Genomic DNA, 12,632 nt, shown 5'->3' with positions numbered 1-12,632 from the left:
GCCAAGTCCTGTTGGAAAATGAAATCTGCATCTCCATAAAGTTGGTCCGCAGCAGGAAGCATGAAGTGCTCTAAAACTTCCTGGTAGACGGCTGCGTTGACCTTGGACTTCAGAAAACACAGAGGACCAACACAGCAGATGACATGGCACCCCAAACCATCAATGACTGTGGAAACTTTACACTGGACCTCAAGCAACGTGGATTATGTGCCTCTCCTCTCTTCCTACAGACTCTGGGACCTTGATTTCCAAAGGAAATGCAAAATTTACTTTCATCAGAGAACATAACTTTGGACCACTCAGCAGCAGTCCAGTCAAGACGCTTCTGACGCTGTCTTTTGTTCAAGAGTGGCTTGACACAAGGAATGCGACAGCTGAAACCCATGTCTTGCATACGTCTGTGCGTGGTGGTTCTTGAAGCACTGACTCCAGCTGCAGTCCACTCTTTGTGAATCTCCCCCACATTTTTGAATGGGTTTTGTTTCACAATCCTCTCCAGGGTGCGGTTATCCCTATTGCTTGTACACTTTTTTTTCTACCACATCTTGTCCTTCCCTTCGCCTCTCTATTAATGTGCTTGGACACAGAGCTCTGTGATCTCAAAACACCTGCAAAAGCCTTTAAATGGTCTCTCAGTCTAGTTCTGTAGGCTACACAATCATGGGGAAGACTGCTGACTTGACAGTTGTCCAAAAGACGACCATTGACACCTTGCACAAGGAGGGCAAGATTAGCTGATTAGAATGTGGCACCAGGGGTCTTCAATATTGAACATTTTCACAATATTCTAATTTTCTTAGATACTGAATTTGGGACTTTCATTAGTTGTCAGTAATAATCATCAAAATTAAAGGAAATAAACATTTGAAATATATCAGTCTGTGTGTAATGAATGAATCTAATATACAAGTTTCACTTTTTGAATGGTATTACTGACATAAATCAACTTTTTCATGGTATTCTAATTTTATGACCAGCACCTGTATATACCTTATTTTATTTATTTGCAAAACGTAATTAAATATAGCTTCAAAATATCCAAGTAAAAATTTGATGATAAAAAACAATGAAACAATCACATCAAACAAATTATCTAGAAAGTATTTTAACATTTTCCAGACAAGAGCAGGGAGTGGTTTTTCTCTTTTTGCATCACACTTCTGTGAACTGTGTTGCTTTGTCAGTGATGTGCTAATATTATTGATGCTGAAATGTAAATGCATCTACCAAAAACCACAAATCAAATCCAAAAACATCCTAATTCAAATGCCACTGTCATTGTGCACAATCCATTTTGCAGTTCCAGTAATAACAATCCGAGTGAATTCAATATCCGTTTCAGCTGAGAACACCTCCAAACACATACTGTAAACTCAGCATGACTATATGGGGCTTTCATTATGCTGTTTCAGGTCAGTAATGAGGGTTATGGGGACTATTAACCTCAAATGCCATGCTGACATGCTGATACACACATTGTGCTTTAGGGGCTCATATACGAAGCAAGACAAACAAATGGAAGTGAAGAAGAGGGTGTGAAGATGATTAAATAGACTAAGAAAGTGGGAGTGAAACATCTGCTGTCAGATTGCAACTAATCTATTTACAAGGTTTAAATTACCTGCAAACAAATGAGAAAATAGATTTTTTAATTAAGAGTGAGTAACGAGTTACTGTCTTCTTTTCTAAGCACTATACATTTTCTCATTAACCTGAGGTGCTTAGAAAAGCAGAGGCCTGTTTGAGGGAGAATTGGAAATGCTTTGGAAAAGCATCCATGTTTGGTTTTGTCTGTGTTGGCTCCTTAAACGGAAGACATTATATAATTGGTGCTGTTTTTAATCTTATTTTATAGGTTGTCTGACAAGTAGCATAATCAAATGTTTGGTGGGAATTTGGGTTGGTGTACTCACATCTGCGCTGATCCATCACACACTCTGCTGTTGTAGTACTGTATCCCTGAAGGACATCACATGGCTGCTGCCCTCATTCTGCTTACAGGTACGTCTCAAAAAATGATAATATCATGAAAAAGGTCAATATTTTTTGTCACTCATTTCAGAAAGTGAAACCCATATATTATATAGATTCATTACACATAGAGTGAAATATTTCAATGATTTTGGCTTACAGATAATGAAAACTCAAAATTCAGTGTCTCAGAAAATTAGAATATTACATAAGATCAATAAAAAAAGGATATTTTAGACAGAAATGTCAGGCTTCTGAAAAGTATGTTCATTTCTATGCACTCAATACTTGGTTGGGCCTCCTTTTGCATGCATTACTGCATCAATGCGGCGTGGCATGGAGGCAATCAGCCTGTGGCACTGCTCAGGTGTAATGGAAGCCCAGGTTGCTCTCAGGTCATCTGTATTGTTGGGTCTGGTGTCTCTCATCTTCCTCTTGACAATACCCCATAGATTCTCTATGGGGTTCAGGTCAGGTGAGTTTGCTGGCCAATCAAGCACAGTAACACCATGGTCATTGAACCAGCTTTTGGTACCTTTGGCAGTGTGGGCAGGTGCCAAGTCCTGCTGGAAAATGAAATCAGCATCTCCATAAAGCTTGTCAGCAGAAGGAAGCATGAAGCGCTCTAAAATTTCCTGGTAGATGGCTGCGTTGACTGTGGACTTCAGAAAACACAGAGGACCAACACCAGCAGATGACATGGCAGCCCAAATCATCACTGACTGTGGAAACTTCACACTGGACTTCAAGCAACATGGATTCTGTGCCTCTCCACTCTTCCTCCAGACTCTGGGACCTTGATTTCCAAATCAAATGCAAAATTGACTTTCATCTGAAAAGAGGACTTTGGACCACTGAGCAACAGTCCAGTTCTTTTTCTCCACAGCCCAGGTAAGATGCTTCTGACGTTGTCTCTGGTTCAGAAGTGGCTTGGTAGCCCTTTTCCTGAAGACGTCTGAGCGTGGTGACTCTTGATGCACTGACTCCAGCTTCAGTCCACTCCTTGTGAAGCTCTCCCAAGTGTTTGAATCAGCTTTGCTTGACAGTATTCTCAAGCTTGCGGTCATCCTTGTTGCTTGTGCACCTTTTCCTACCCAAATTCTTCCTTCCAGTCAACTTTACATTTAATATGCTTTGATACAGCACTCTGTAAACAGCCACACCTTTCAGTAATGTCCCTCTGTGACTTACCCTCTTTGTGGAGGGTGTCAATGTTCGTCTTCAATTAATGTGTGCAATGGTCATTAATTGAAACTCAAATGTAAATATTCAAATATTTTTAGATACTGATTTTTGACTTTCATGAGCTGTAAGCTCTAATCATCAAAATTAAAAAAAAAAAACTTTTGAAATGTGAAAAGTTACAAGAAAAAATGAACTTTTTCACGATATTCTAATTTTTTTTAGATGTACCTGTGTGTAATTACAGACCAATCAAAACACAAAAAACGGCTCTTTGGTGAGAAACTTGAGCTTAGCTTTGCTGTTCTACACTTCCTTGACTATGTTCTGACTGGACAGATTATAATGCCAGAAAACCCACCCTCTGATCTGGGGTCAACTGAAACAGACTTCCCTGCCAGCCAAACTACCCCTTACAATTTTAGGATGGGGTATTTAAATTATTGTAGTGACATGAAAATCTCTTACTGATTAGTTTAAGTCTCGTTTAGGCTACAAGTCTTTTTTGGTCCTTAATTTTAAACAGCTTCATAGAAAAAAGAAGTCAAGACATTAGGAAAAGTCTTATTATGCTGCCACTCTGTGGCCGCCCTGCATGGTTGAAAGAATTAAAATAAGCCGCTAAAAAAGAGGTCTGGACCTGAAGAGGAACATCGTTCCAGCAGGAAATGAATGGTTAATGTATTAAAGGTACATATTTTACTAGAGCACAACAACAAAAAGTACAGGAAGAAATAAGTAGCTTTGTGAGAATGCATTATTTAAAATTCTCATAATTTCTGTGAAGCAGTATTATACGTGCAGTGTGGTATTGCAACAGTTCAATAAACAAGAAGTTAATGTTGAGTAACTTACATTGCACTATAAGGACAGTTTGTTTTTGCAGCGCCATCGAAAATTCTTTCTCATTTCTTATTTTATGATTTCTAAATATATCCGGAAGCAGATGACGCCGGAAGCCGGGAAAAATGGTGGATACAAAAAAAGTGATTCTAACACTGAACCATCTTGTGCGGTTAACACCACGTGACCAAATTCTTCCCAATATATTACTAAACCGCAATTCACGATGTTAAGATTGTCTTAAGAATTTTGACTAACTAGGGGTTAACCAAGTGGTAATCAGTCTTATTTTTCGATTTTAAATTAGACCTGACTGAACTGAATAATAAAAAAAAGTCTTATGGAAAAAATGGTTTATTTCATAGTCTAAGTAATTTATGGAACCATCAGCAACTTAAAAAAACTGCATGTTTAAAAATGAATAGGATAAGAGAAAAATATAATTAAAAATTACATATTAATTGCATTAATTTCCAGAGGCCCCTGATTGAGAACCACTGTTCTCTACATACATATTAGCAGTCATGTTCATTTAAATTAATTTAGTAGAAGAGGGCACTAACCAACAGAACATGTTTGCATGCATCATATCTCATTATTATATATTACTTGAAACATAATCCTTGAAGACAGAAATGAATGAAATGAAAATAAATGTAAGAGCCTGTCTTGGCCTCAGGTACCCATGAGAAGAAAAAAATAACCACCAAACTCTTTCAACATGCTTTTTTAAATTTTATTTGTTTAAAGTTGGTACAAAATGGTAAATCAGAAGCATTCTCAGCATTTGCCTTTATGCATTCTGATTTTTCAGAACACGCACTCTCTCTCTCTCTCACACACACACAAGGATCATGCAGACCAGTTAGACCAAAGTGACAAAAGACATGTCAAAGAACTCAAACAAATAAACAGAAAATGAAAAGGAAAAAAGCCCTTTACACACGCAGTCTCTACAGAGACAAACGAGCGATGCCCTTAAAAAGTCAAAAGTGTCTAACAAATCTAGTGTGTTTGCTTAATACTGGGAAAAACACACACAAGAGGACATGGAGAATTATTTTGCTAATGAAACAACCCTCAAATTAAAAAAAAAAAAAAAAAAAAGAGGATTACAGGTGAGGAGTTATGTCTGTGGCATGATTAAGCTTCATATTTGCTCATAGCACTTTGAGCAGAGTGTGGTCTAGATCTCTCCACACACAACAGACCAGATCTGCTGTCTGGATCTGAAATACTTCATGAACACATGCCCTGGTGGTCAGGATGGAGGAAACTCCCTGAGGTGAAAACTGCACCAGTATGCCATGTCTGGGTGCTGTTCAGAACAGCAGGAACTGAATGATCTCTGGAAGTCGAGCTTGGACTCCCCTCAGGCAGAGAATCCACTTCACACATAGTCCTGGGATTCTCGACCCTTCAGACTCAATGAATGCTCTCCAGATTCTTACATGTAACACAGTACAGCACATTTAACATTCGCACAGTACATACGACAGCATGTACATGAAATCAAACAGTCAAAAATGTCATTACAATTTCAAATATATTAGCATACTCATACACATATACATACACATAGAGGTTTGTTCTTTGAGGGGACCTAAAATTCACTGAAGAATTAAAAGAAAAAACTACCTTTCAAACTTTCTTCCACAGAACACAAAACAATGTTCAGAAAAATGTCAAAGCTGCTCTTTTACATAGAATGTAAGTGGATGGGGAACAATGATTGTAATATTGTGAGGAACACACTGATATTTAAGCTTTTATCACATCAATTAAAATGTCACTGCCTAATTACACTGTATGGAAAAGAGCAGCTTGGACTGCTATACACATCTCCTTTCATCTTCCACAGAATAAGCAGGTCATATGGCTTTTGAAAAACACACTGTTCAAAAGTTTGAGGTCGGTAGGATTTTTAAAAATGTTTTCGACATCTCTTAAACTCACAAATGCTGGATTTATGTGATTACACTTTCATAGTTTTAATATTTTAAATGTAATTTCTTCCTGTGATGGCTAAACTGCCATTTTAGCAGGATTTACTCCAGTCTTCAGTGTTACATGATCCTTCAGAAATCATTCTAATATACTGATTTGGTGCTCAGGAAAGATTTCTTATTGTCACTGTTAAACACAGTTGTGCTGCTTAATATTTTTGTGGAAATCAAGTTTTTTAAATAGAAATCAGTTGTAACAAATGTATTTACTCTCACTTTTGAACAAATGAATGTGTCCTTGCTGAATAAAAGTATTAATTTCTCTTAAAAAAAAAGAAAAAAAATTCTTACTGACCCCAAACTTTGAATAGCATTTTAAGTATTATCTATTTAGTTTTTGCACATGGGGGGGGGGGGGGGGGGGGGGGGGGGTCATTCATTTTGAAAATAGTTTAAAATCAATTTTAAACTTAACAAGGAGAAAATGACCCTTTCTCCTGGAATCAAGGTCCCAGTAGCTGTTAGGTACAAAACTAATCTCATCTCAATTTGCAAATTAAGAGAAACTGACCTATAAAAGAGGCAAAGGATTTTTCCAGAGGTTAGTGCTGCTTTTTACACTATGGATGGAAATTACTTCCCAGTGTCCCCAAAATATCCAAACAAGGATAGTCATCTACACAGAAAAGGCTCAAACAGAAAACAGGGACCTTACAAAGACACAATTTTGCGAACACTCGCTGACAGGGTATGTGGTTTTGGCCTGTCAAGTCAAGTCACCTTTATTTATATAGCGCTTTTAACAATGTAAATTGTGTCAAAGCAACTGCACAATATCAAAAAAGGAAAATAGTGTCAATAATGTAAAATTAAAAGAAAAAAAAAATAAAAATTTCAGTTAAAGGCATTTCATTATTGAATTCAGTGATGTCATCATCCAGCTCAGTTCAGTTTAAATAGTGTCTTTGCAATCAGGTCGACGATATCGCTGGAAATGAAGTGCCTGGAAAATGGAAATGCCTGTGCTTAAAGGGAGGTGAAGATTCTTAGGCCTCTTGAGCTTTCCTCATTCTGCATGACCTCATTGGCTCACTACTGCAGGGAAGATTTTACTCACAATCATTTGAAACCTACAATTATGAGAACAAATGAGGACAAATCTGAATGCTATAGCGAAGCCTACAAAAAGACTCCCAATAAAGAGAAAACAAAAAAACAGCTACATAGAACTTAACTCCCCAAAAACACACCTATAAATTTTTATCTTTGATAAACATTGATAGTGTATAAATTAAAAACATTACGTTTTTTTAAGTTAGACATATATGGAAAACAGTTATCTGGAATCTAAATGTAGTTTCTTTATGAAATGCTGTGAAATATTGAATGAATTGAGTACAGATAGACTCGTCTGTAAGCTCATCATAAACATACATGGATGGTGTATTGCCTCTCTAATGCGGAGTATTACTGTTAATTAGCAAATAAACACTGTACACGTCACCATCCGTAACGGCCACGCCCACCGGTTCAAATGACGAGCAGAGCCACCCAATCAAAATGCTCAAATGTGGGTGTGCAATTTTTTGTTTTTTTGCTTTTATAATCATTTTATTTTAAAATATATATTTTAGTTTTTCTCTGTATTTGAAAAAGCAGTATAAAGGTCTCTTACAAACCAGAAAGTGAGGGAAAAAACAGTCTGAGATTGCAGAAAATGTCATCTTTATAAAATCAAATTCTAGGAAAACAAAGAAATGCCTGACTAATGTTTGTCAAATGGGGTTACTGGGGTAAAGGTCATAGGCAGGTGTGTTTAGTCCACAGGCCCCTGGAAGATTAGTCTGATGTATCCCTGCTCGCCGCTGAGCTGCTGGGCACAGAAAGGACAGGCGGCGTGGAAGGTGTGCGTTCCGTGAGGAAGAGGGATTTGACTCCAATATGCCGCTGTTTTTTCTGAGCACACATGGCCGCACGGACTGAATGCGTGAGTAGGAGGGGCCGCATCCAGATAAAACCCTGCCTCGCAGCCCAGCCACAGCGGCACGTATGGCCCACGAGCACGGCACATGGGACATTCCCGCTCACGGCCCTCCCTACCGTCTCGCTCTGCGTTGCGGTTGCCCCAGTTGTGGTAGCCGTGAACGTGACCGCAGTTTAAGTAGACCCAGGGTTGCTTCTCGTCCACGATGTCCTTCCGCCGCATGCTGGGGAAGGCGAGGGTGTTGAAACCAACAGGGCACTGGGGACGAGCAGCGTTCAGCTCTTGCCGGAGCGCCTCCAGGTGTTTGACGGTGGGAGTGCGGGAAAGCCCTTCAGCGGTACGCCACAAGAGAGTCGCTCCGCAGAGATCAATCAGAGAGCCGTCCACTAACTCTTGAGTCTCATTCTCCACCTACAGAGAGAGAGAGAGACCAATGAGAACAAAAGAGAAGAGAATTTATTAATAAATAGAGCCAATATTCATGCTTTCAACACAAATGATGCATGATTAAATCAAAACAAAGGCAGATCTTATCAGTAGATGAAAGTTTGCCTGCAGGGGGCAGTAAAACTGTACGGTTATGATTCATTCATTATAAAGAATAAAAAATGACAATAATATAACCATTTATTGCTTAAGACATCTGTCTTAAGTGGTTATGTAATGCACACAGACAATAATGTGCAAAATACACACACCCTCAGATTCACGCATTCACCCTGGAATGATATATTTCATGGTTGCAACATATTTCACAGAGCCACCCTTCATCAGCTTTTAGTTTGACCTTTACCATACTGCATTAGTCTCTCTCTCTTTCACACACACACTCACACACACACACACACACACACACACACAGAGCTGTAAGGACACTGTGTGTAAATCACAGTGTCTGTGTCTGAGCTGTGTTATGTGAAGGTCACTAAGTGCAAGTGCAAATACAACACTATATTTGGGCCAGCAAGCATTCATGCACAGGGGTGTGTGTTTGTGCTGGATCACTGTTTTCTCTGCTGCCCTCAACATTTAAAGGTCCCGTTATGTTCTGTATACAGTATTATCTTGAATATCATGTAATATATACAAATGAGCACATAACAGGAATAATAGAAATGACAAAAAATAAACAAGAATACATTAATTATAATAGCAATAAAAAAAACTTTGAATTTAAATTTAACAAAATGAATAATATAATTTAATAATTTAATATTTTTTAATAGCAATTATAAATGCTTAACTGTTTTTTTGTTGAAATATATCCTATACACACAGAATTAATATGAACAATTTAATATTTCACTAGTTTAGGATTGGCAAGAACAGTAATCTCAAAAGTTGATCTAAAAATGAAGTAAAATTTGAAAAATAAATATAAGTTAAAATAATTTCTAATAAATTTGTTTTATGTCACATATGTCACACATTTCAGAAATCATTCTAATATGCTAATATGGCATTATTTTAAAAGTTGAAAACGGTTGTGCTGCCTAATGTTTTGGAAACCGTGCTACATTTTTCTCAGTATTCTTTGAGAAATTAAAAGTTCAAAAGAACAGCATTTATTTGAAATATTTTAACAATGTAAAAATTATTTACTGTCATGTTTGATCAATTTAATGCATTATTGCTCAATAAAAGTATTAATTTCTTAAAAAGAAAGAACTTTTGCACAGTAATGCATCTATAACTTATTGGCAATGTAATTTTTTTTAATAAAAAATAAACAAATTGCTAGAATCTGCTGCCTTGAGAATTGAATGGTAAAATTATATCTAGTGGTGCACACTGGTGGCATATGTGTTCAGCACTAAAAGTGCCCACTGATAAATTGTTATGTCCCAGCTTCTGAAATACATGACTGTTTCATCAGCATCAGGCCAGAGACTAAACAGTTGGGCTTTAACTTGATCTGTTCTGAGCCAGTAAAGCCAAACGTCTCTACAGCATCACAGTCGAGCACTGTTTGCCCAGCACTGAGGCAGAATTAGATCCATGTTTAGCCAGCATTGAGCCATCAGCAGGACTCCTCAGGAGCAGGACATGAACAGCAATCAGGAGCGTGTTTGTACTGCCTGTGACAACCCAGATTAATGGGGCGCCTCTGAGCCTCTGGACTGTGAGTGCATGCATATCAGAAAGAGTGTTTGAGTTGTGCAACAAAAAGGGAAAAGGAAAGGGAAGTGGTGTGTGGCCAAGTATGGTGACCCATACTCGGAATATGTGCTCTGCATTTAACCCATCTAAGTGTACACACAGTAGTGAACATACACCCAGAGCAGTGGGCAGCCATTGTTGTGGCGCCCGGGGAAGAATACATAAGCAGCATAAATGTGGTCAAACACATCATGGGCTCATGCATATCTAGGAGTCTTTACAGGCCTATATTTGTCCAGACACCCACTGAAGATAATGACTTGTTATGAGCACAGGAGGAAAATGTTGAGAGCAGTAGTTCTCATTGGACCTCCTGTCTGACGCACTTAACAGATCAACTTACAGCTTTGTGTTACACCGGACAGCACAAAGCTGTCTCGCCTGGGCCATTACTCTGGCAACAGTGTCCCAGAGCAACTGGTCAACGGCACCAGAATGCCCCAACATCCCATCTTGCAGGGAGCCATATGACTGTTTAACAGAGCTTCAATTTCAGAATCCCATCTGACATTGCATTACAGTTTCCACAAATGCTGCTTCATGAACACTAGCTGATATTTATGGCCTTTTGATTTGAAACAGAGTATGTGTCTCTAATAAAGCTGGGTGACATGAAGGTATATACCTTGTGGCGGTAGAAATGTGTCATCTAAAGAAACCCACTTAAATTGAATGGATTTTCAAAAAAGTCCTTGTGTTAGAATATGTATACTTATACATGTGTAACATTGGAGAACTGACCATTTTCCCTCGCTGCTGAGCAGAACGTGTCTCTCTCAGGGTGAACACGTTTCCACACACTGAAATCTCTCTCCACACACCAGGTTTGGAGTCCTCTGTGAAACCAAGGCGAGGATGCATTACCAACACACCGTTCGTAGTCAGGCCGTCCATCTGTCCATCTGATGTCTTCCACTTTGCTGCTTTCTCCTGTGAGCCCAAAAAATTTTAAGCATTTTATTTGAATAATTAAAGGGTTAGTGCACCTGAAAATGAAAACTCATCATTTATTTATGACATTCCAAACCTGAATGACTGAGGTTCTTCTGCTGGAACACAAAAGAAGATATTTTTAAGAACAATGGGAACAAAATTAACATTGGGAACCAAATACTGGAGCCCACTGATTTCCATTGTATGAAAAAAGGACATCCCTCAAAACATCTTCATGTTTGACAGAAGAAAATAAGCCATACAGTTTTGGACCAACATGAAGATTTACATTTAAATTTTTTTAAAGATCTAGCCCTTTAAAAAAAAAAAAAAAAAAAAAAAAGTTTTCGAGTTTTCGATTCAATGAAGTCCTCAGGATTTGAATAAATGTTGACATCACTATTTTAGGTAGATGATACAACATTCAATTTATTCTAAAAGAGGAAATCTTTCTGTATTCCAGATATGTTTTCATTATAGATTTGGACATATTTGGCCTTGTTTATGCTTCTCAAAAGCCGTGCTAGTTTCTCAGGTCAAATCACCCACTGTCTTTATATAAGATGAAGTCATATGTTCTCGCCATCTCACCCCTAGGAAGATGTTCTTGGAGGAGTCGAATCCGGCAGCGTAGATGCGGGCGGTATAAGGGGGCGTTCGCTGACATATGATCCGGCATGCGAAGCGAGATATGGTGCTCTGAACTGACTGAGTGTCAGAGTTGCTCTGACTCCCGGGAACCGTGTCGGTCACCACAAAATCTATAGGACTCTCAGTTGAGCGGCCAATCTGAGATGCAGAAAGAGATGAAACATCAAACGCTGCAGAGAAATTTGTAAGCTTGCATCCCAGTACACAATTATAGTAACATTGTAAAAAAATACAGAATCAAAGTAGATGCTAATGCCACCTCGTTTCTGCCTAGTGACAGCATTATTTCAGGCTGACACTTTGAGTAGTGAGATTAATGGACACTTTTGAACACAGTCCAAGAAGTCCTAAAGGACAGCAGAGCTGTGTCAGCAGTAATTCGGTACCTGAAACATGTCTGTATTGCTGTCTTGAGTGTACTCCACCACCACTGTCTGTACACGGGACAACGTGTAGGAAATACTGTGCTGATCCTTGTTACTTATGGCCTAAGAAAGAGAGATTTTAAAATAACACACTGAAGTCAAGATACATATGCCCAAGATATCACCACTTAACCACTAACTAAAAATAAGTTAATTAAAATAAAAAAATTATTAAAATACCCACGTAAATCTTACTTCCATAAATAAATGTGGCCTTTAAAAAAAAAAAATATTAGTAAATATGCTCAAAGTAAATGAATAAATAATAAGTATTATTATTATAAAAATAAATTAATATTTTAAAATTAATAAATACAATTAAATTTTTTTATAAATGAATAAAGATATATGTACTATTTGCACACTATTTGCAGATGTGGAAAAAACATATTTTGGCCAGCAAAAGTTTATTGGGCAGCACAATAGAGTCTAAAAGACTGTGGAATCAGGCCGTTAGCTGTTTGTGTATACGTGTGTGTTTGTGGAGGAACCACAGAGAGGTCATTCATGAACTCAACAGAATCCAGATGTGTGAAT

General features: G+C 38.0%; 2 protein-coding genes across 2 annotated transcripts in view; both read right to left on the bottom strand.

Moving 5' to 3' along the window:
• The window catches only part of wdpcp (WD repeat containing planar cell polarity effector), a 95,668-nt gene extending 91,495 nt beyond the window's left edge, over nucleotides 1–4,173 (bottom strand). Inside the window, exons 1-2 of the mRNA XM_079443215.1 lie at nucleotides 4,009–4,173; nucleotides 1,914–2,007 (exon numbers count right to left, since the gene is read on the bottom strand). The gene's annotated coding sequence lies outside the window, so the exon portion shown is untranslated. The remainder of the gene's footprint in view (nucleotides 1–1,913; nucleotides 2,008–4,008) is intronic.
• Nucleotides 4,174–4,742: 569 nt separating this feature from the next.
• LOC306886267 (E3 ubiquitin-protein ligase pellino homolog 1) overlaps nucleotides 4,743–12,632 on the bottom strand; it is a 31,391-nt gene continuing 23,501 nt past the window's right edge. The window contains exons 4-7 of the mRNA XM_079443232.1: nucleotides 12,057–12,158; nucleotides 11,611–11,808; nucleotides 10,828–11,016; nucleotides 4,743–8,337 (exon numbers count right to left, since the gene is read on the bottom strand). Coding sequence (XP_079299358.1) covers nucleotides 7,759–8,337; nucleotides 10,828–11,016; nucleotides 11,611–11,808; nucleotides 12,057–12,158 — 1,068 coding nt within the window. The 3' untranslated portion in view covers nucleotides 4,743–7,758. The remainder of the gene's footprint in view (nucleotides 8,338–10,827; nucleotides 11,017–11,610; nucleotides 11,809–12,056; nucleotides 12,159–12,632) is intronic.

The sequence above is a fragment of the Barbus barbus genome (assembly GCF_936440315.1).
Source record: "Barbus barbus genome assembly, chromosome: 20".
In the NCBI taxonomy this organism is placed as follows: domain Eukaryota; kingdom Metazoa; phylum Chordata; class Actinopteri; order Cypriniformes; family Cyprinidae; genus Barbus; species Barbus barbus.
Note: the sequence above shows the minus strand (reverse complement) of the source record. Positions and strands in the feature narration are given on the sequence as shown.